The 23,969-nt window shown below is 44.7% G+C and overlaps 1 protein-coding gene across 3 annotated transcripts in view; it reads right to left on the reverse strand.

The window, feature by feature from the left end:
- Positions 1-15,851: 15,851 nt before the first annotated feature.
- TMEM178B (transmembrane protein 178B) overlaps positions 15,852-23,969 on the reverse strand; it is a 518,981-nt gene continuing 510,863 nt past the window's right edge. For 2 of the 3 annotated variants that reach the window (XM_063928967.1, XM_063928966.1), the window contains exon 5: positions 15,852-21,649. In XM_063928967.1, the coding sequence (XP_063785037.1) occupies positions 21,399-21,649 (251 nt within the window). In that variant the 3' untranslated portion in view covers positions 15,852-21,398. Of the gene's footprint in view, positions 21,650-22,038; positions 22,134-23,969 lie in introns of all 3 variants that reach the window. The other variant, XM_063928968.1, reaches the window with a different exon arrangement.

The following is a 23,969-nucleotide window of genomic DNA, read 5'->3' on the forward strand; positions in this document are numbered from 1 at the left end:
CCCCTAGTGTTAGAACATGGAATAGCATGCTTTATCCTAAAGGGCCCCATACACTACAACGATATGTCTGAGGCTGCAGTCGGAGGCGATTTCCCTTGAACTCTCCCGGGAGCTTCCCGGGAGTGGTTCCACACGATTCCATACAATTTGGTACATTTTGCATGCGATATATCGTAAGCGATCCCAGCCATACCTGCGGGAACTGACATATCACAAGTGCAGCACTAACGATCTAGGGGAGCCGATCCGACCCTCACGGGAACGCGCATCGGATCGGATACACCTCCAAAATGCCCGATTTCACCCGATATATCGGCCGAATGCCGGAAATTGGATGAAATCGGGCATTATCGTTCTAGTGCATAGGTTCTCAAACTCGGTCCTCAGGACCCCACACGTGCATGTTTTGCATGTCTCCTCACAGAATCGCAAGTGAAATAATTAGCTCCACCTGTGGACCTTTTAAAATGTGTCAGTGAGTAATTAATACACCTGTGCACCTGCTGGGTTACCTGCAAAACATGCACTGTGTGGGGTCCTGAGGACCGAGTTTGAGAACCTGTGTTCTAGTGTATGGGGCCCTTAAGGTTTGGATATCCCTGACATCTACTAACACAAACTATTGTAAAGAAAAACCCATAGATTTCCCCTAGTGCATAAAAAAATGTAAACTAGGAACACAAAACACTCACATGCACATCGCTAAATGTAACTAATGCTTTTAATATCACCCATTCTTGTAGATTCAGCATCCAATAAAGTGCACATTATATCACACTTCTGCTGCTGAATAAGTTACACTCTTCTAATTGTTTTTACCCATTTTACAAGAATAAAGCAAAGAACAAAGATTTCTCTTACGTCCTAGAGGATGCTGGGGACTCCGTAAGGACCATGGGGATAGACGGGCTCCGCAGGAGACATGGGCACTTTAAGATAGAACTTTAGGTATGGGTGTGCACTGGCTCCTCCCTCTATGCCCCTCCTCCAGACCTCAGTTTACTACTGTGCCCAGAGGAGACTGGGTGCATTACAGGGAGCTCGCCTGAGTTTCCTGAAAGAAAGTATATTTGTTAGGTTTTTTATTTTCAAGGAGCCTGCTGGCAACAGACTCCCTGCATCGAGGGACTGAGGGGAGAGAAACAGACCTGCTTTAATGTTAGGCTCTGTTTCTTAGGCTACTGGACACCATTAGCTCCAGAGGGATCGGTACGCAGGTCTCACCCTCGCCGTCCGTCCCAGAGCCGCGCCGCCGTCCTACTCGCAGAGCCGGAAGATAGAAGCCGGGTGAGTATGAGAAGAAAAGAAAGACTTCAGAGGCGGCAGAAGACTTCAGATCTTCACTGAGGTAACGCACAGCAGTAAAGCTGTGCGCCATTGCTCCCACACAGCACACACAAACGACAGTCACTGTAAGGTTGCAGGGCGCAGGGGGGGGCGCCCTGGGCAGCAATAAAACCTCTTTTCCTGGCAAATGTGTATATATACAGCTGGGCACTGTATATATAAAGAGCCCCAGACAGGTTTTTTGGATGTTTGAGCGGGACAGAAGCCCGCCGCCGAGGGGGCGGGGCTTCTTCCTCAGCACTCACCAGTGCCATTTTCTCCACAGCACAGCGCTGAGAGGAAGCTCCCCGGACTCTCCCCTGCTTATCCACGGTGAAAGAGGGTTTTAAAGAAGGTGGGGGGCACATAATTGGCGCAATATACAGATTACAGTGCTATCTGGGTAAACATAATGTGTGTTTTTTCCTGGGTCATTAGCGCTGGGTGTGCTGGCATACTCTCTCTCTGTCTCTCCAAAGGGCCTGGTGGGAGAACTGTCTTCAGATAAGAGGATTCCCTGTGTGTGTGGTGTGTCGGTACGCGTGTGTCGACATGTCTGAGGTAGAAGGCTCTCCTAGGGAGGAGGTGGAGCAAATGAATGTGGTGTCTCCGACGACAACGCCGACACCTGACTGGATGGATATGTGGAATGTTTTAAGTGCTAATGTGAATTTATTGCACAAAAGATTGGACAAAGCTGAGGCTAGGGAACATCCAGGGAGTCAACCCATGTCTGTCCCTATGTCGCAGGGACCTTCGGGGTCTCAAAAGCGCCCACTATCCCAAATAGTAGACACTGATACCGACACGGATTCTGACTCGTGTCGACTACGATGATGCAAGTTTACAGCCAAAATTGGCTAAATGTATTCGATATATGATTATTGCAATAAAAGATGTTTTGCATATCACAGAGTAACCCCCTGTCCCCGACACGAGGGTACACATGTGTAAGGGAAAGAAACCTGAGGTAACCTTTCCCCCTTCTCATGAGCTGAACGAGTTGTGTGAAAAAGCGTGGGAATCTCCAGACAAAAAACTGCAGATTCCCAAAAGGATTCTTATGGCATATCCTTTCCCGGCAAAGGACAGGATACGGTGGGAATCCTCCCCGAGGGTGGACAAAGCGCTGACACGCTTATCCAAAAAGGTAGCGCTGCCATCCCAAGATAAGGCTACCCTAAGGGATCCTGCTGATCGCAAGCAGGAGGTTATTTTGAAGTCCATTTACACACATTCTGGTACTTTACTCAGACTGGCTATTGCGTCAGCTTGGGTTTGTAGCGCGGTAGCAGCGTGGGCAGATACTTTATCAGAGGAGATTGAGACCCTGGATAAGGATACCATCTTATTGACCCTAGGACATATAAAAGATGCTGTCTTATATATGAGAGATGCTCAAAGAGACATTGCCTTACTGTGTTCTAGAGTCAACGCTATGTCGATTTCTGCTAGACGAGTCCTATGGACTCGGCAATGGACAGGTGATGCCGACTCAAAAAGGCATATGGAGGTCTTACCTTACAAGGGTGAGGAATTGTTTGGAGAAGGTCTCTCGGACCTGGTCTCCACAGCTACAGCTGGTAAATCCAATTTTTTGCCTTTTATTCCCTCACAGCCTAAGAAAGCGCCACATTATCAAATGCAGTCCTTTCGGTCACAGAGAAACAAGAAAGTACGAGGTGTGTCCTTTCTTGCCAGAGGTAAGGGCAGAGGAAAAAAAGCTGCACAACACAGCTAGTTCCCAGTAACAGAAGTCCTCCCCGGCCTCTACAAAATCCACCGCATGATGCTGGGGCTCCGCTAAGGGAGTCCGCCCCAGTGGGGGCACGTCTTTGACTTTTCAGCCACATCTGGATTCACTCACAGGTGGATCCCTGGGCAATAGAAATTGTTTCACAGGGTTACAAGCTGGAATTCGAAGAGGTGCCTCCTCGCCGGTTTTTCAAATCTGCCCTACCGGCTTCTCCCCCAGAAAGGGAGATAGTGTTAAATGCAATTCACAAATTGTATCTTCAACAGGTGGTGGTCAAGGTTCCCCTACTTCAACAAGGGAGGGGATATTACTCAACCCTGTTTGAAGTCCCGAAACCGGACGGTTCGGTCAGACCCATTTTTAAATTTAAAATCCCTGAACCTATACTTGAAAAGGTTCAAGTTCAAGATGGAATCGCTCAGAGCGGTCATCGCCAGTCTGGAAGGGGGGATTTTATGGTATCCCTGGACATAAAGGATGCATACCTTCATGTTCCCATATATACTCCTCATCAGGCGCAAGCAGGGTGTCACAATTATCCCGTACTTGGACGATCTCCTCATAAAAGCGAGATCAAGAGAGCAGTTGCTGAGCAGCGTGTCACTTTCACTGAAAGTGTTACAGCAACACGGCTGGATTCTCAATATCTCGAAGTCGCAGCTGGTTCCTACGACTCGTCTGACCTTCTTAGGCATGATTCTGGATACGGACCAGAAAAGGGTTTATCTTCCGATAGAAAAGGCTCAGGAACTCATGACCCTGGTCAGGAACCTATTGAAGCCAAAACAGGTGTCAGTGCATCACTGCACTCGAGTCCTGGGAAAGATGGTGGCATCGTCGAGGCCATTCCCTTCGGCAGGTTCCATGCGAGGACCTTCCAATGGGACCTACTGGACAAGTGGTCCGGGTCACATCTACAGATTCATCAGTTGATCACCCTGTCCCCCAGGGCCAGGGTATCTCTCCTGTGGTGGCTACATAGTGCTCACCTTCTAGAGGGCCGCAGGTTCGGCATTCAGGACTGGGTTCTGGTGACCACAGACACGAGCCTCCGAGGTTGGGGAGCAGTCACACAGGGAAGAAACTTCCAAGGACTTTGGACAAGTCAAGAGACTTGTCTTCACATCAACGTCCTGGACTTGAGGGCCATATACAACGCCCTTCGTCAAGCGGAGACCTTACTTCGCGATCTACCGGTTCTGATTCAGTCAGACAACATCACCGCAGTGGCTCATGTAAACCGCCAAGGTGGCACAAGGAGCAGAGTGGCGATGGCGGAAGCCACAAGGATTCTTCGCTGGGCGGAAAATCATGTAAGCGCACTGTCAGCAGTGTTCATTCTGGGAGTGGACAACTGGGAAGCAGACTTCCTCAGTAGGCACGACCTGCATCCAGGAGAGTGGGGACTTCATCAGGAAGTCTTCGCACAGATTGCAAGTCAGTGGGGACTGCCCCAGATAGACATGATGGCGTCCAGCCTCAACAAAAAGCTACTGAGGTATTTCGCCAGGTCAAGAGACCCTCAGGCGGTAGCTGTGGACGCCCTGGTGACACCGTGGGTGTTCCAGTCGGTTTATGTGTTTCCTCCTCTTCCTCTCATCCCAAAGGTGTTGAGAATAATAAGAAAAAGAGGAGTACAGACAATTCTCATTGTTCCAGATTGGCCGCAAAGGGCCTGGTATCCGTATCTGCAGAAGATGCTCACAGAAGATCCGTGGCCTCTTCCTCTAAGGCAGGACCTGTTGCAACAGGGGCCCTGTCTGTTCCAAGACTTACCGCGGCTGCGTTTGACGGCATGGCGGTTGAACGCCGGATCCTAGCGGAAAAGGGCATTCCGGATGAAGTCATTCCTACTCTGATAAAGGCTAGGAAGGACGTGACAGCTAAACATTATCACTGTATATGGCGAAAATATGTTTCTTGGTGTGAGGCCAGGAATGCTCCTACGGAAGAATTCCATCTGAGCCGTTTCCTTCACTTCCTACAAACTTGAGTGAATTTGGGCCTAAAATTAGGCTCCATTAAGGTTCAGATTTCGGCCTTATCCATTTTCTTTCAGAAAGAATTAGCTTCTCTCCCAGAAGTACAGACTTTTGTGAAGGGAGTGCTGCATATTCAGCCTTCTTTTGTACCTCCGGTGGCGCCTTGGAACCTTAATGTGGTGTTGAGTTTCCTTAAGTCGCACTGGTTTGAACCACTTAAAATGGTGGAGTTAAAATATCTCACTTGGAAGGTGGTCATGTTGTTAGCCTTGGCTTCGGCTAGGCGAGTGTCGGAAATTGGTGGCTTTGTCTCATAAAAGCCCCTATCTGGTTTTCCATATGGATAGAGCGGAATTGCGGACCCGTCCTCAATTTTTGCCTAAGGTGGTGTCATCTTTTCATATGACCCAACCTATTGTGGTGCCTGTGGCTACGCAAGACTTGGAGGATTCCGAGACCCTTGATGTGGTCAGGGCTTTGAAAATTTACGTGGCCAGAACGGCTAGAGTCAGAAAAACAGAAGCACTGTTTGTCCTGTATGCAGCCAACAAGGTTGGCGCTCCTGCTTCAAAGCAGACTATTGCTCGCTGGATCTGTAACACGATTCAGCAGGCTCATTCTACGGCTGGATTGCCGTTACCAAAATCGGTCAAGGCCCATTCCACTAGGAAGGTGGGCGCTTCTTGGGCGGCTGCCCGAGGGGTCTCGGCACTACAGCTGTGCCGAGCTGCTACTTGGTCGGGTTCAAACACCTTTGCAAAATTCTATAAGTTTGATACCCTGGCTGAAGAGGACCTCCTGTTTGCTCAATCGGTGCTGCAGAGTCATCCGCACTCTCCCGCCCGTTTGGGAGCTTTGGTATAATCCCCATGGTCCTTACGGGGTCCCCAGCATCCTCTAGGACGTTAGAGAAAATAAGATTTTAAACCTACCGGTAAATCTTTTTCTCGTAGTCCGTAGAGGATGCTGGGCGCCCGTCCCAAGTGCGGACTTCTTCTGCAATACTTGTATATAGTTTTGCTTACTAAAGGGTTATGTTATAGTTTCATCGGTCTTGGACTGATGCTGTGTTGTTTTCATACTGTTAACTGGTTCGTATATCACAAGTTATACGGTGTGTGAATGGTGTGGCTGGTATGAATCTTGCCCTTGGATTAACAAAAATCCTTTCCTCGTACTGTCCGTCTCCTCTGGGCACAGTTTCTCAAACTGAGGTCTGGAGGAGGGGCATAGAGGGAGGAGCCAGTGCACACCTATACCTAAAGTTCTTTCTTAAAGTGCCCATGTCTCCTGCGGAGCTAGTCTATCCCCATGGTCCTTACGGAGTCCCCAGCATCCTCTACGGACTACGATTAAAAGATTTACTGGTAGGTTTAAAATCTTATTTTCTTTACTAAATAAAGATAATTTTCCCCCAATGACTGTGCTGGGAATCTCCTAATGCTGAGAATACATTATTTATGACAATAATGATTATTATAATTATTACGATTGTTACTACGATTGTTGCTGTTATTTGTGCACATTTGGCAGCACTGAGTAATTATTTGGGGTTGGTTTGTCCGGCTCCTCGCAGTCAGGCAATGGTACAGGATGCGATGTCTGGATGTAAGTGCAGTTTGCGGGAATGACTCTGATTTATATGGTGTTTGTTCTCTGTTTTCTCTTGCTCTGATATAAAGTAAATGTTACTATAGGAACACAGCCAGGTATAGAACACAGTATTGTTTATCTGACACAAAAGGAGCCTATGCCTGATTCATAGGCGGATGCAATGCCAGTGTGCTGGGCTGTGGCGGATGCTGCGTGACTGGGCAGCAGCAGTCTTCTCTGGCTGTGCGGTAGGGAGCGATTGCACTGATCTTCTCCAGGCAGAGGGGGAGCAAACTGTCACGGTCTTGCTTCGGCAGGAGCGGAAGGGCCGGGACTTACCAGTCCGGGTGCTCTGGCGGGGTCCCTGCGGCGGGGGGGTGGGGGGGGGGGGGGGCAGGCTGCTGGCGCTGGGCGAGGTGCACGGGCATGCATGCTGAGGCCTCTGTGAGGAAGCAGGAGAGAGGCAGGCATGCTGAGGCCTGTGTGAGGAAGCAGGAGAGAGGCAGGCTGGATGTAGTGTCATCAGTGCCTGCTCTATCGTGTCGCCATCTTGGATTCTGGCAAAGGTGTGTTTTGCCCTTCCTTCTCTCAGGAAGAGGTTCTGGTTGCAGCAACCAATGGGATCCGTGCCACAGGTATAAATCTGGGAGACCAGGAAGCAGAATTTGCCAGTGCAACGTCCTCCACAGCCGAGGCTGTGGCAACAGTTCTCTGTGCTCCGCAGCAGCGTCCGTGCAGCATTTGTCTAAAACCTGCTCCCAGCTTTGGCTGCATTATATCAAGAATCGGTCTTGCTAAATCCTATTCCAACCTTGGTACCCTCCAGTACTCTGCAGCCTACCCTGCCTCCGGGCCTCGGCCCACAGTTACCTAAAACACCGGAGTCCTCCGTCAGCATCGGATTATGGGAACTAGGTTTTCCCCACCTCCAGCAGCCATACTGAACTTTCCATGTTGAATTGGGACAATACTCTAATCTGGAATTACTGCTCATTGCTACATTAATAAATAACATCCATGCAAAAGTCCTTCATTCGTCCCGCACGTCTTTTGTTCAAAGATCCTGGGACTCCAGAGTCTCCTTAGCTGAATCCGGATCCACAAATTTCCCAGAACGTGATACAAATACACATTTTTCCGTTTGTCTGGGTTTTTTTTGTAAAGAGGAGTGGCCATATATCCTTTCATTACGTCACGCCCCTCAAGTTCCACGAGCCTGTCCACGCTCTCTAAGGCCCTGCATGGGCGTGTTATGTCAGTGAACACAGCTGCGTATCCCAAACACAGATACATATCCACAGAGGCCAGTTTTAGACGGTTGTGAAAATAATACACTGAACAGCCCTCAGTGACAATGGTGCTTGCTGTGGTGCACCAATGAAGGCATGTTCTGGACCATTGATGCAGTTGCACTGTCCACGGACACGGAAAGTGTACTCTCTGCTGCACTCTGGTGCTGAAAATAGCAAATTACCACAATCGCAAATTGATTAAGGCTCACTATAACAGATTAAGGCTCACTATAACAGAAACAAATACTGTATAACATAAGATGAAATAGTGTGTACTATTTAGCTTGCAATAGTGGTACACTGAACACCTTTATTAATGTTGTTAGAAAATTGGATTCTGATAGGCCCTGAAGATGTCCATTTGGGTTCTCATAGGCCGTTTGTAGTGTGTCAGCAGGGATTACTTTTTTGTTCCTGCTCTCCTCTTCAGTAACTGTTTTTCCACATCACAGCAGAGAGGCAAGGTGTCCCACTCCCAAACACAATAAATGCACAACCAGCTTGTTGCAAGTTAGTTACATTTGCTCTAGATCAGAGGTTCTCAAACTCGGTCCTCAGGACCCCACACAGTGCATGTTTTGCAGGTCTCCTCACAGAATCACAAGTGAAATAATTAGCCCCACCTGTGGACCTTTTAAAATGGGTCAGTGAGTAATTACTACACCTGTGCACCTGCTGGGTTACCTGCAAAACATGCACTGTGTGGGGTCCTGAGGACAGAGTTTGAGAACCCCTGCTCTAGAGGGAGTCTATTCACATGGTCAACAGCTGCCATGACAACATTCATAGGGCGGGATTAAAATCTTCTGTCGCTCCCTCTCGCCCCCATCGCGCCCGCCTGCAGTATTCAAATGTTGCTGCCGATGGGTGCGATATCAGCATTTCAGCTCGCCATCCCCAGGAGTGGTGAGCTGAAATGCGCAAAAAGTGACACGTTTGGACACCCAAAAGGGACTTTCCGCGATCGCGCCCATGACTTTAGTCGGGTTTAGCTGCTTTACGTGGCTAAACCCTTCTCTTATGGGCGCGATCAGCGCGATAACGGGGTCAATAGAATATCACCCCGCGATCTCCCGTCACTTTAGACGGGAGATCAGGGGCAATAAAACATTTGAATCCCACCCATAATGACAACACTATAATGTCGACATGGTTCAACGCGTCAACATGTACCATGCCTACATCTGAACTGTTGCCATGTGAAGTATCAACATTCTCAGAATGCTGATGGTTGAGGTTAGGCACTACCAGGAGGTTTAGGCAGAGCCTGTCCTAGGCATAGGCAAACTAGGCAAATGCCTAGGGTATTCGGAATGCCTAGGGGCACAAGCAGTTTCTGCCAATTAAAATGATATGCAGCATGCCTATATTCTGTGTGTGACTGCGGCTCTATCTGCATACGAAATGCATTACTAATGTGCGGCATTAATTTATGTGTATAAAGTGTACTACAGTACTTTGTGATGTAACGTAAAGGAAGGGCACTACTGTGTGGTCTAATGTGGTACTACTGTGTGATGTAACGTGAATAAGAGACACTATTGCACGATATAATGTGAATAAAGTTGCAGTACTGTGCGACGTAATTTCAACTGGAGGTATTATTGTGTGGCCATGCCCCTTCCCAGCAAGAACACGCCCCGTTTTGAGCTGCGCACTGAATGTATTTAAAATATAGGGGGTCGAAGCACCAAAATGAGGACTGCACTCATGAGGGGTGATGGTGCTGGGAAAGGGGTACAGGGTCAGATGCGGAACTAGCGTCTGTGTAAGGGGGCATCAGACAAAATCTTGCCTAGGGCATCATATTGGTTAGGGCAGGCTCTAGGGTTAGGGTTAGGCTGTGGTGGTAGGTTAGGGTTAATTGGAAGATTTTGGACTGTAATCCTGTTCAATCACTTGATTATACAATGACTGAAAAGAGTATTTCTCCAATTTACTAAAGCTGAACCCAATAGAGCAATCCCATTCCAATTCATTCCCTAGGAGATCCTCACTTTCCCCCATATCTCCTAGTTCCTGAAACCATTACCTCTCAATAAGTCTCTACCAGTGAAGTGGTACAGATCACTCCACTTGCAAGCCTCCCATACAGGCCAATGTTATGTGGAGATCTTGATGTAGTTGAGTGGTGGAACCTTTCCTCCATTGTCCACTACTGCACCCTTCAAAGTGATCCATGTTCTATCTGTGCCTTCGCTCACAAGTTTCCATTTTATTTCTGAAGAGAATATCAAGGGATGACCTATTCTAGGCCTATGTGGGTGGTTTAAGGTTGGTTCTTCTTTCGGATGATTGAATCAACAACACCCACTAGGCTCTCAGAGCACTTCGGGTCTAGTAGAACCCTGGACAAGAATTGTAGGAGCAATAATACATTTCCTGACCAATTTATTTGTTGTTCTACTGTTAAATAAGAGTAACTTAATCATCACTAGGTTGTCAGTAAATTTACTTACAGTGCATGCTTTAGAGACATAAAAGTCACCGGTTTATGCATTTTATATATAAATCTATTAGAGAATTAGAATAAACTATGAATTCCTGGGGTGTGAGCGAAATAGCTTTGATCATAATTTCACCCGATAATTTCCTAGAGCGCTATGGCATTTTATGATGGTGATAATGTTTAATAGGCCAACCCAATGTGTACAGGGATTCTGAGAGTGGTTCTTTAGAACCTGATGGCATACTGCTCATTGTTAATTCCAACACTCCAATAATGTTCTGCTCCTGTTTCCCCACCTTTCTCAACTGCAATTACCTATCATGGCAACCAGTGGCGGCTCCAGAGGAGGGTCTGCGGGTTAGTTCAAATTTCAAATAGAGGATCCGCACCAACTGTCACCAACTGTCATTTCAAACTGACTCACTGGCAGTTGGTGTGCCTCCACTATTTGAATTTTGAACTGAGCTGCAGCCCCTCCTCTGGAACCGCCCCTGATGGTAACTGATGGTAAAACAAGCACCCATATACGGGTGTTTAGGCCACTTTAACACTGTGACTTGTGCTCTGCCCATAATCATTGGGGTACATTTATTAAAGCTTTTAAAAGTGAAAAGTGATGATGTTGTCCATAGCAACCAATTAGATTCTGCCTATAATTTTCTCTATTGCATCCCAGAAAATGATAGACAGAATCTGACTGGTTGCTAGGGGCAACATCACTGCTTTTAAATTTTTAGAAGCTTTAGTAAAATATACCCCATTGAAGGGGACAGAGGGCCTTTTTCAGGTTTGTTAACAAACCAAAAAAGCACACTAATGGGCAAAACCATGCTGTGCTGCAGGTGGGGTAGATGCAACATGTGCAGAGAGAGTTAGAGTTGGGTGGGTTATAGTGTTTCTGTGCAGGGTAAATACTGGCTGCTTTATTTCTACACTGCAATTTAGATTTCAGCTTGAACACACCCCACCCAAATCTATATCTCTCTGCACATGTTACATCTGCCCCACCTGCACTGCAGCATAGTTTATGCCCAGTTGCTTGCTTTTTTGGTTTGCTAAAAAAAAAAACTAAATAAGGCCTAGAGAGCAGCTAACATTTAACTTTTATAAAGGGATCACTGATCCCTATGAGGACAATTGGTTGATGAATTTATTATTAAAATGCATCATAAATGCTGATATTAGAATTTCATCCAACTTTCCTGTGTGGTCCAACCAGACGTGTGGGTCGCACTGTGATCTGCGGCTGCTGCCGGCTCGCCGTGGAACCAGCTAACTGTCATTTTCCACAGATATGTTTTCCCTTGCAGCTGTTTAATTGCGACAAGAAGCAATGAAACTATAACGACGGCCACTCAGTACATCTTCCCTATCTCTTCTAATGAAAAGAGACGCTCAGTGTATTATACCACAGAGCGCCATTGTTCTACTAATTATTTTGTTATCTTCCAAAGGAGAGCAAAACTGTCCTGTTGGCTGGGAGTGAAGTGTAATTAGTAATTATTCTCTATTAATCTATAATGTCAGTCTGGTATCGCCATAACGTCCGTCTGCATGCTGGATGCCTGTTTTCGGGCAAACTAAAGCTGAATTAATGGATCCTACGGGCGCTGGACACCTGGTCACCAATATTTTTATTATTTAACACTTTAACGGGACTTCAAAAAACTTTACTTATTATACTGTTACTCAACCACTGAGTTCTTCTGTCTTGTAAAGGGCTATGGCTTTAATAGTGTTAAGAAATATCCATGGCACCTGGACTTAGACCTAGCTGCAGTAATGCCTCAGTTGTGTCATGTTCCATTTCATCTATTGGAACTATAGGACTGGCTACACTAGTATCTAAATTCCAGATGCCACTGCAACAGGGGCTTCTTGTAACCCGTGCCAACGGTGATATATTGATTCTCGAAGCGGGGACAGAATGCATGCAACAGTCCAAAGGAATTCCAATCCAGCCCTCAAGGACACCAACAGGCCAATAAATTACGTCCTATCCCGTCACACCAAGAAAGAGAAGAGCAGACACACAACATTGTTTATTAAGTTTTTTTTTTTGTTTAATCAGTTTACATTCCACAACTGACATTTTAATAATTTGTATTCTTCATGAACAAATTGTTTAATTATCTATTAGACAGATTTCCAGCTGGGAGTAATGCAGACCCTCTACAACCTTCATTAAAGATGCAGCCATCGGATCCCCATTTCACCCGCATGATTACCTGTGCCACAGGGAACCCTGATGGCATATAACTAGGAATGACCCTGCCAAACACATTCCTCCTTTACACAGTGTAATAATGTCCTGCTCCTGTCTCCCCTACTATTGTCTAATCCTAGTAACCTAGGGTCATACATTGTATTTATTGGCGTTCAATTTATTATTATATTTTTTTTTTTAGAAATGACCTCAGCCGTCCAAATAATTTAATTTGAAAAACAGGTGGGAAAACGGGAGCAGAACATTACCGCAATGTGGGAAAAGATTACTGTGTCGGCTATCTAGGGCTGTGCCGTTAATGCTTAAGCTTCAGGACAAACAACACTGTCTGTCCAAATGAATAAAACACCAGCACACTACATAAAACATCGGCGAAATAAAAATATATATTTTAAATATTTCTATCATCGATGATTGTTCAAGTTTTCACTAACAGTGTTTTTGTCGTACAGCAAATGCAATATAAACCCATCATTTTTCATGTTTTTTACATTTTTATTTTGCTATTTATCCACACTAATGTGCAGAATTACAAGCAGAGCGCCACATCTCACTACGCATGGGGAAATGATGGTTTGTGACCATTTTTCAGTCAATAAGTTTTTATGGGCAGCACAATGTGGGAGATTTCTAAAGGTCAGTGCGCACGAAATTGTGCACACTAAATAAATTATTCTAGCTTTCATTATTATACTACAGTTAAGAGCAGTGGGCAGGCAGCCTGCGGCACTCCAGCTGCTTTTGAACTACATATCCCATCATTTCTTGCCACAGTTTTAGCATGCCCTAACCAACAAGTGATTGGTACTGTTGCTATGGGTTACAGAGAAATGTACCTGTACACCAGTCTCATAAATGTATGTCTGACATATTGTGCATGATTTGTTTGCAAGTTATAACCAGTGCTGAAAGTAGGGTGGCACGGGGTGGTACGGAGTACCATTAAGAAACACAGCGGTGGTATGCAGTACCACCAGCCCACCGCCGGCGCCGCATGGACTCTGTCTACAATGAGCATGCAACCCCTGGCAACGAGCAAGAAACCCCTGACAATGAGCATGTAACACCTGGTAACGAGCAAGAAACCCCTGGCAACGAGCATGTATGGCAGTAAGTCCTACTAGAGGCATTATGTGTATAAGCGGCACTGCAGGGGGACATTTTCAGCAGTTCATACATCGATCTACAGTAAACCAGTCTTGGGTGATGGTAAACCCATAGCATCAACGTGTAAAAGCACAGTTATAGCAGAGAGCCTCTAGCAGCCCCCAATTACAATTTGGGGATACACCGCTGCCTTATTGAGCAATCTACTCATACCCAGAAAGGTCTCTATAATACATTTAGATGGTTACCATGGCTGCATCTTTAAAGTCCAGTAAACTTAAACATCCATGCCCATATAGCCAAAATACATATTCAGGCCCCTTAAGAGTCCATCCATAAGGGTAGATTTACTGAAGCATCTAAAAATTCAAAGTGGCATAGCAGCCAATCAGATCCTAGCTGTCATTTCTCTAATGCATTCTAGAGAATGGTATCTAAAATCTGATTGGTTGCTATGGGCAACACTTCCAGGTGTCTGTTTAAGAGTAAATCTACCCTTTAGATGGGTTTTAATGGCAGATATGCTAAGATTCACAACATTTTTTTCCCCACTTAACCCTTCCTTCATATATTAAGTTTATATATTTTTATTTTATTACATTTGTACAGACATTTTTATACAAAAAAAGAAAGAAAGAAAAGAAACACCCTCACAGCAGGACTCATGTGGAGATAATGGTGAAACAATGAAGAACAGGTCACAGATCTGGGTGTTCATTGTTAGGTGGGGCGTACTGGGATGCACACTGAGGTCACCTGGGGGGGGAGGGGGGGGGGTATCACAATTACTATCTCATCATACCTGTTGACACAGAACAGGGGCCGATGTGTGGAAGACCCCTGACATGTCTTTTTTGTTTTAAGGTAACATGGGATATTGGATTCTAACGGGGGTTGATAGAAATAAGAACCTGCAGATTTAAAAATACACACTAGAAAAAAAAAATCCCCCCCCCCCCCCTTCCTCCCCTGTATGTGTTAGCCCCCCTGTCCCAGTGCTTTTTTTGGCGCACCAAGGCTTATGTTACAATCGGACTGGTACGTATAGCACCGGACTGTGGTAGAGGCACTGTTTGACCCAGCGAGAGCTGAAGAGTTTTAACAGTCTGCAGCTGTTCTCTCTAGTACTGCTGAGAAAGCGGAAAATACTGTAAGGTCTTGTGTTCTGTTTATTGTGTTTTCTCATTATGTTTTCCGTCGTGTCGGATTAAGCTAGTAGCTGCCAAAAGGTATAAGATAAGCAACAAAAAAAAATGGTACGTTTACCAGGCAGCCTCATTAATGTAGAGCCCTTGTGAGAGATGCGAGGCCGCAGTCTCGTGCTGGTCTCCACAGTGCTCTAAAAAACCCAAAAAGGCTAATTCATTAAATTCCTGCATAGAGGTGAATGGTCGTCGCTACATGCTGTCTCATCCCAGTCAGGGCCATTGCACTTATTTGTTGCATTTAATTGTTGTGTGCTTTTTTAGTGTTACTATAGACAAATGTTGTTTTTGTTTTTTTTAGGGGGAAGTTGTACCCGTTCTTCACTTCTCCACCTCTACTCTTTCTCGTTCCCTCCACCTCTTCTCCCTTAGATATCTATGGTGTGATGTATATGGCCTTTATCGAAGGTTAGGACTTTTTTTTGGCCTTCACCTTTATGGCGCGATTAAAGGCCCACCCTTTGGGGGAGATTCAATTAGCCGCAAGGTTCTGATGGAGCAATGTTTGTAAATGTATAACATGGGTTATCTAAAAGGAAGCATTGCTTGTTTTTGCATGCGCCCATTAGAGGTTTGGTTTATTCCACACAGAGGTGTGAGCAAAAAAATAAAGGAGGTTTCCCACCAATAATTTCCAGCAGAGGGCATAGCTGCACACCGCACTAGTTCCCAACAGGACCTCACACTTAATCAAATCTCTCCCTATGGGGGAGATGTACTAAGCCATTGACTCAGAGGCAGATGTATTAACCTGAAGAAGGCATAAGGGAGTGATAAACCAGTGATAAATGCAAGGTGATAAATGCACCAGCCAATCCTCTCCTAACTGTTAATTTACATATTGGAGCTGATTGGCTGGTGAGTTTATCACCTTGCACTTAACACTGGTTTATCACTTCCTTATGCTTTCTCCAGGTTAAAACATCTGACCCTGAGCGTGATAAAGTGGAGAGAGATAAAGTACCAGCTAAGCAGCTCCTAACTGCCATGTTACAGGCTGTGTTTGAAAAATGACAGTTGGGAGCTGATTGGCTGGTACTTTATCTCTCTCTAAGACTTGATACATCTTCCCCTATATGTGCAAATTTGTCAAAACACAAATAATGCATATATTAAAGGGTTTTACGGCGGTATGCAAATGTGTATTCCGGATCTGCTGGGCCTCAAAGGCCATTCTACAAGTATCATAAAGACATTTATTGCACTACAGGCTGAACAGAACATTTAGGGGTTAATTTAGTTCCAGACGATGACCGTGAAATGCCATCGGAGTACCGTAGCGCTGGCCAGAACGCTGACATCTCGCTGCCTCCAACATTGCAAATTTCTTCTCGCACCCCAAAGAGGTGCGTAGTAAGATTAGCGATGTTGAGTTATCGGAATTCTTGGGGATGTATGCAACGTACAATGCAGCAACATATCACCAAAAATCGAATTCCCCCATTAGCACTTCTTACATTGGCCCAGATTTATCAAGCCTTGGAGAGTGATACATAGCAGTGAGATAAAATACCAGCCAATCAGCTCCTAACTGTCATTTCTCAAACTCAGACTGTGACATGGCAGTTAGGAGCTGATTGGTTGATACTTTATCACCGTGCTATGTATTACTCCACAAGGCTTGGGGCCTTATGGCAATTCCTCAAATAAACTAATGGGCGCTGAACGAAATGCTCTTTAATGAAACTATAAGGCCCTACTGTATGGAAGTTCATGTTGTACATTCACAGTATTTATCAGAATATAAACCTTTTCATACCTTGGTAGGAAACTATCACAGGTCATTATTAATAATTTAATAGTTTGATTATAGTCTGTCTTTCCACTGCGTTACTTACATGGGCCTTTATAATAATGCACTGTTGCATCTTGTCAGATTACATTAATATACGGATAGGAAGTACAGCACTTACTGTAAATGCGTCACCTGTTTGCTAGACCAAAAGTTTGTAATGAAATATGTGTTACCGTCTGTCATCGGGTAACATTTCTGTAGGGTCATTTAGAACGTCTCCTAAATATTTTAGAAAATAATTTTAAAAGTCATCGTGTTACTTTCTTTCTTTAGAATAGGATTGTGTATTCTCAATGCCGAAAGTGCATGTTTTACTACTGGATAAATTTATGGATTAACCAATCAGTGACCTATTAGGAACTTTCCAAGTATAGGGTGAACGTGGCTGCATAAGCCTCTGTCTGTCTGTCTGTGCGGCTTGATCAGCAAATAACCAGATATGGAGGCACACAATGACCAAAGGACCAGATCTGGGACGGCCAGGTTGCACTTGCTTTCTCTGGTTTTATCCCATGCATATATCTTTGCCTGTCTGTATTTTCCATCCCGTTATACACTCTAGTCTGTCTGGACGACAGATATCCCAGAGGAGGAGGAGGAAGAAGAAGAAGTAGAAGAAGAAGAATTATTTTATTTATATAGCGCTCTTTCTCCAATAGGACTCAAGGCACTTGTTGGACTACTTTGGTCCAACTCAACCAAATTGATATTATCTGTGGCTTAAGGCTTGGGTAGTTTTTTTTTATTACATAATTTGAGGTCTATGTACTAAGCCTTGGAATGAGATAAAGTGGACGGAATTAAATCTCCAACCAATCAGCTCATAACTGTAATTTTTCAATCCCAGCCTGTAACTTGACAGTTAGGAGCTGATTGGCTTTTACTTTATCTCCGTCCACTTTATCTCTTTCCACGGCTTAGTACATAGACACCACGGTGTCCCCTATCCACATATTTCTTTTTCTGCAGTATCTATTGCCACTTATCTTTTTAATCGACATTTAAAACATTTTAAAAAAAACGAAATTTGTATTATTTTTAATTAATATTTTGTACATTTTTTTATCATTGAAAAAAGATAATTCTCTGCCTAATATCTCGAGTGGCAAAACCGCCCCAATTCTAGAAAAATTAGGACATGTCCTTCCGGGATCCGGTCAGGATCCCAGATCCTGACACTGACATTCTCCGCGACCTGCTCCGAAACCCATGGTTAGTTAGCTGTCCACACAAATCTTCATTAACAAGACAGAAATAATTAAAACCCACACATGGGATGATACATTACCCCGTGTACCAGGCCTGGTTCCATCAGCCTGTTTACAGGGGAAAAAAAGGGGATCCAACAAACATTAATTGTATACATGTCTTTACGGGCGTCAGATCTTCGGTAAGTAATTAGAGATGTAATAAAAAATAATAAGACCCTTAGGGTCTGTATTCTATAAATGAGCTTTTAAACCTCTTTCTCCTTCTGAAGAAAAGAAAATTTACTATGTACAGTGAATTTCCCCAGCGGACCTGTGCGCAGCAATTGCCAGAAACTTGAAATGTTACAGAGTTAATAAGTCAACTTTATTGCACTCCGAGATAATTAGTCATCCAATTATTTAAAAAAGATTTGGAAAGATGTTTTTTTGTTTTCAGGTTCACGGTAGCTCCCAAAAAATGCAGCTTTTATTAATAAATCGTAAGTGGTTCTTCAGAAGATTGGGGCAGGAGAACGAAACTATCTGCTATTGATTGTATTGTAAGGAATAGGCCGTGTTGCGCTATCGGGGTCACAGAATCCTATTACGATGGGTGCTTTGCCAATATGAAGGCAATCAGGCTGTGGCAGCACAGGGTGATAGATCTCAAGGAGAGTTGGGCTTTTAATAATTACCTGGGATATGTCATTTTCAGTGGATTTAAAAACAAATTGCCCATTGCCTGTCAGGGAAGTTCCACATATCAATCATCCTATGCGGAATTAAGACGTGACAATAACGCTTTTGACCTTCCTGAAGGATTTTTGCCGATGCCTCCATAGTTAGGTACAATTACTTTCTATTATTAATGGATTTCTGCCGACGCTACATTCTGTGTGATTAATTAGAATCTTTTAATTTATTAGCAAAATTACCGACATGCGACAGGTTCAGCCATTCTGCGCTGCCGCAGTTGGGCGTGGAAATAAATTGTTACTTTTATAATACTTAGGGGGAGGTGTGTCAAACTTTGGAGAGAGATGAAGTGGAGAGAGATAAAGTAGCAACCAATCAGCACCTGTCAATTTTAAAACAAAGGCCCAGATTTATCAAGCCATAGAGAGTGATAAATTGCGCAGTGATAAAGTAGCAACCAATCAGCTCCTAGCTTCCAGGTTATGGTCTGTGTTTGAAAAATGACAGTTAGGGGCTGATTGGCTAGTACTTTATCACCGTGTAATTTATCACTCTCCAAGGCTTGATAAATCTGGGCCACAGCATGTAAACTGACAGGTGGTGATTTGCTGGTACTTTATCTCTCACCACTTTACATCTTCCCCATAGACAGCTGTAAACCTTGTACAATTTATTTCTCTAGTTCTTAAACACAGTCACGGACAGTTTTTATTTCTTAAAGACAAATAAAATATATCATGATTGATAATTTTTGTTTTGCCCTGAGCTGCCTCCAGGAAAACCAACCTATAAGTGATCGTTCCTTGTAACCACGTTTAAATTAATTTTCTAATAAACTTCTGAAGGTAATTAAGCATAGGTTACGGTGATTGCAGTAATGAATATATAAGTACAGTTACTTCAGTTATGGGCCGTAACTCAGCGGACTATCATAAAACTCAGTACTTTTTAATTATGACAGTATAGCAGAGAATATAATGGTGATTCGGGTCATATTAATGTAGCAGATCTTTAAAAGGGAGAACAGCAACATTTTTATTACAAATTTGCCTAACTGGAAATAAAACGATACGCAAAGAATCAGACAATCACGTTGATTCTAACCTATCCCCTTGTGAGCTGGAGAATTCAGCTGACGTGTGTGAACTGAATTTGGAAACAGAATTGCGTAGGCCCACACATTCCCTACCTTCCCAAACTGGTATCGTTGACCACACTTAGGTCGACAGTGTTTAGGTTGACCACACTCAGTCAACATGCATTAGGTCGACGTGGTTTCTAGGTTGACGTGCACACTAGTTCGATATGTTCTAGGTCGACATGACAAACGGTCGACATGAGTTTTTCATTTTTTCCCCCTTTTTTTAAAACTTTCTCATACTTAACGATCCACATGGACTACGGTTGGGAACGGTAACCTCTGCCGAGCACGGTGGTAGTGGTTCCTGGTCACACTACAAAGAAAACGACACAATTTTTCCCAAAAAACTCATGTCGACCCATTGTCATGTCGACCATGTACATGTCAACCTAATGTGTGTGTTGACATATTTCAGGTGTCAACTTAGTTTGTGTCGACCAATAGTGGTCGACCTATACACTGTTGACCTGAGTCTGGTCCACTCGATGATCCACACCCCCCAAATTATTTCAATACTGTTTGGGCAACGGTTCTCTCTGAGCTTCAACGGAATACCAATGAAAGGTCAAAGATAAGTCTCAAAGCCGACATTTTAGAAAAGTAATATTACTTAAAGACAGTTAAGTTATGATGGATTCTATGATATTTTAGACCACGTTTGGGTACCACATGACACTGCCTCCCAAATCAATATTATTCCATGTTTTTATTACTCCCCTTCCTATTCCGTCCACCATTATCAGTTCCCATGACCTGCAACCTCAGTTTTGTCACTGTTATACATTTTGTCACACCACCTCGTTTACATCTTATACATTAATTAGCCAACATTACTAAGGAGCTGGACCTTTTATTGTTTTTGTTTTATTCCTAAAAACCAGATGTCTAATAATGCAATGGGACCGGTAGACGGAGATAAGTCTTGTGCTTCTGCCGTTGAGTCCAGCCTAGGCACCAGGCACGTGCTAAGGCAGGAGAGAGATGCCATGAAAAGGCGAGCAGGGATTGGCCTGTGCGTTCTTAAGCGCCATTTTGTTCACAGACTTCACTGTCATCTTCAATGAAAGACAATCAATTAAATTTTTTTCATTCCGTAAGTCGACAGTGGTTGGGACAATGTCGATGGCGGTATATTCCTTTTGTAAAATAAAAAATAGCATTTTGGGTTAGTTTCTCCTTTCAATTTCCTCATGGGATGTCAAGCAGGGTGGGTTGAGATTATTTTCACATTAGTTCCCAAAGTAGAGTCATCCTTAGGACTGATCCACTAAGGTAGCCTCTGTCGTCTTTTGTGGATTGGTGACAACATATAGATATGAAATCAATTATTGTGACAAACTGGGAAGGTCATGATGGAAGTTAAGAATGAGAGAACCCTGGTGAGAGATACATCTGGCGTCCATTAAAACAACAGCATTGGTCAATGAGATATATACACATTCCATGACATGTTCTCAGCCATCATAAGGAGTTATAGTTCCTATGGGTTCTCCCGTGCCAATATCACCCCTTTTGCGGCATCCAAACATGGCCACATGGGAATGAATGAGATCTGAGACAAAGAGATATTTGTAGTTCCAAGCTTCAGTTTACAGTTAGAGTTGGCCCAACTCTCTCGTTTGTGCTCTGTGGAGGCTTTTTAGCACACTGTTCCGTTCTCGGGACGTGTTTTTGGGCAGTTGGTCCTCAGGACGGGTTGTACTGATGGTGCTAAGGTGCAGAAGAAACCCGAGATTAAAGTCAGGCCCAAACCCCCCCAGGCACAGAACATGGACCATCCATAACCATGGCTGATGTCGTCAGGTAGCCCGTACAGGAATCGGGGGTAACGGGAGAGCTCAAAGTTGATCCCCGCAACGCAAGTGCACAGTGAGATGATACAGAAAGTGCCTACAGAGGAAGAGAGGAGAGTATTAATATTATAATTATAGAATTATAGCGTAAAATGCAAAGAAAGTCTTAAGGGAAAAAGCTCTGAAGCAAAAACAGACAAACGTTACAGTCATAGAGAATTCCAATATGGACAGGAATACGCTCATCCATCCTAGGAACAATGGGTGTTATTCCCAATAAGATATAACGTAAGACAGAGCAAAGTTTTACCTATAGAGTATGGTGGAACAATACTTTGTAGAAATAAAACACAGGAAATGTACTGTATAATATTGAATATCATTAGAGGGGACAAATGTAGAAATTTGAGGGCCCAAAGCAATATTTTGAAGGTTCTCTTGGGATCCCTAGTGAACGATATTCTTCCCTACTCTCAGTTACCTTACCATGCTGGTGGCCTCCCCTTGTCTTCTGCTTCTCTGTACATGGGGCGCTGACCTCATTTCTGGTCCCTTTAACAACTTGATACCCTTGTAGTAGTCTACAGGCCAAAAGATGTCTAGTATTAAGTCAAACTCCATATATTTGGTTCTATGGGAGAAAGTTATCAAAGTTTCTTAAGAGGATAAGTAGAAGTGTTGCCCATAGCAACCAATCATATCGAAGCTATCATTTGACAGAATGTACTAGATAAATGATAGCTGGAATCTGATTGGTCGATTACTATGGACAGCACCTTCACTTTTGATCTTTAGAAGGTTTAATACATCTCTCCCTACATGGGGTGAGTGTGTATGTGTGCAACTAAATAGGCAGCTAAGCCCAGACACAGTCGGTGATCTTTCCAGAACCAAACTTGCCGGCTTTTTACCAGATCCTCTGGGAGATGCCTGAGGCAAGGGCCCATGCAGGAGATGCAGGGGGAATCACGTCATCACAGCCTTGTCCCACACTGTACAATGCCACAATTTGTGTCATTGTGCAGTGGAGAACGGGGACATGGTAACGCATTTCGCGGCAGGGCATGTCATCGAGCTCCAGGACCGCCCACTTCTCCAGCGAGTCCAGTAGAGCTCAGAGCTCACCCCTTTTCCACCAGCTTTAAAAACACGGGTAAATGCGCGGGGGCGCGCATTTACCCGTGTTTTTTCCTAGTGGAAAAGGATGCCCCTGCAAATTCCCAGATCAAGTGATCCGGGAATCCTACCCGGGTAGCTTGCCGGATTGAACACGTGTTCAACCCGGTAAGCTGTGTAGTGTGAACGGGAGCCGTGTCGATGCGACACGGCTCCCGTTCACAGTGAATGAAAGGCCGGCGCTAGGAGATCATGTGATCTTCCAGCGCCGCCCCTGCCGCGTCACTAGCAGCGTCACCAACCTGGCAAGATGCGGGGTTGGTGAGCGCTGTGGGAAAGGGGGCTGTAGCACGGGTCGCAGCCATGTCAGGCTCCCAGCTGCGACCCGTGCTACAGGTGCAAAAATAGGATTTTGATAACCTACTGGTAACTCCTTTTCTCCTAGTCCATAGAGGATGCTGGGGACGACATCAAGACCATGGGGTATAGACGGGATCCGCAGGAGACATGGGCACTCTAAAGACTTTTCATTGGGTGTGAACTGGCTCCTCCCTCTATGCCCCTCCTCCAGACCTCAGTTGTAGGAACTGTGCCCAGGGAGACTGACATTTTGAGGAAGGGAATTACTTAACTAGTGGTGAGATATCTACCAACTCACACCCTCAACCATGTCGCACACATGGCATTCAACATAACACACGCCAACAGGCATGAACTAATTGCAGCAACATGCTGAAACCAAGATAACACAACTTCTGTAACTGTAATAACTAAACTGCAGGTAAAGTACGCACTGGGACGGGCGCCCAGCATCCTCTATGGACTAGGAGAAAAGGATTTACCGGTAGGTTAGCAAAATCCTATTTTCTCACACGTCCTAGAGGATGCTGGGAACGACATCAAGACCATGGGGTCTATACCAAAACTCCAGTATGGGCGGGAGAGTGCGGATGACCCTGCAGCACCGATTGACCAAACTTGAGGTCCTCATCGGCCAAGGTGCCAAACTTATAAAATTTAGCAAATGTGTTTGACCCTGACCAGGTAGCTGCTCGGCAAAGTTGTAAAACCGAGAAGCCCCGGGCAACCGCCCAGGATGAGCCCACTTTCCTAGTAGAATGGGCCTTCACCGACTTCGGTACCGGCAAGCCTGCCATAGAATGAGCGTGCTGAATTGTCCCTCTGATCCAGCGCGCAATAGTCTGCTTAGAAGCAGGACACCCAATCTTGTTGGGAGCATACAGGACAAACAGAGCCTCTGTTTTCCGTAACCGAGCTGCTCTTGCGACATAAATCTTCAA

This window comes from Pseudophryne corroboree, chromosome 6, assembly GCF_028390025.1.
Source record: "Pseudophryne corroboree isolate aPseCor3 chromosome 6, aPseCor3.hap2, whole genome shotgun sequence".
Taxonomy (NCBI): Eukaryota; Metazoa; Chordata; class Amphibia; order Anura; family Myobatrachidae; genus Pseudophryne; species Pseudophryne corroboree.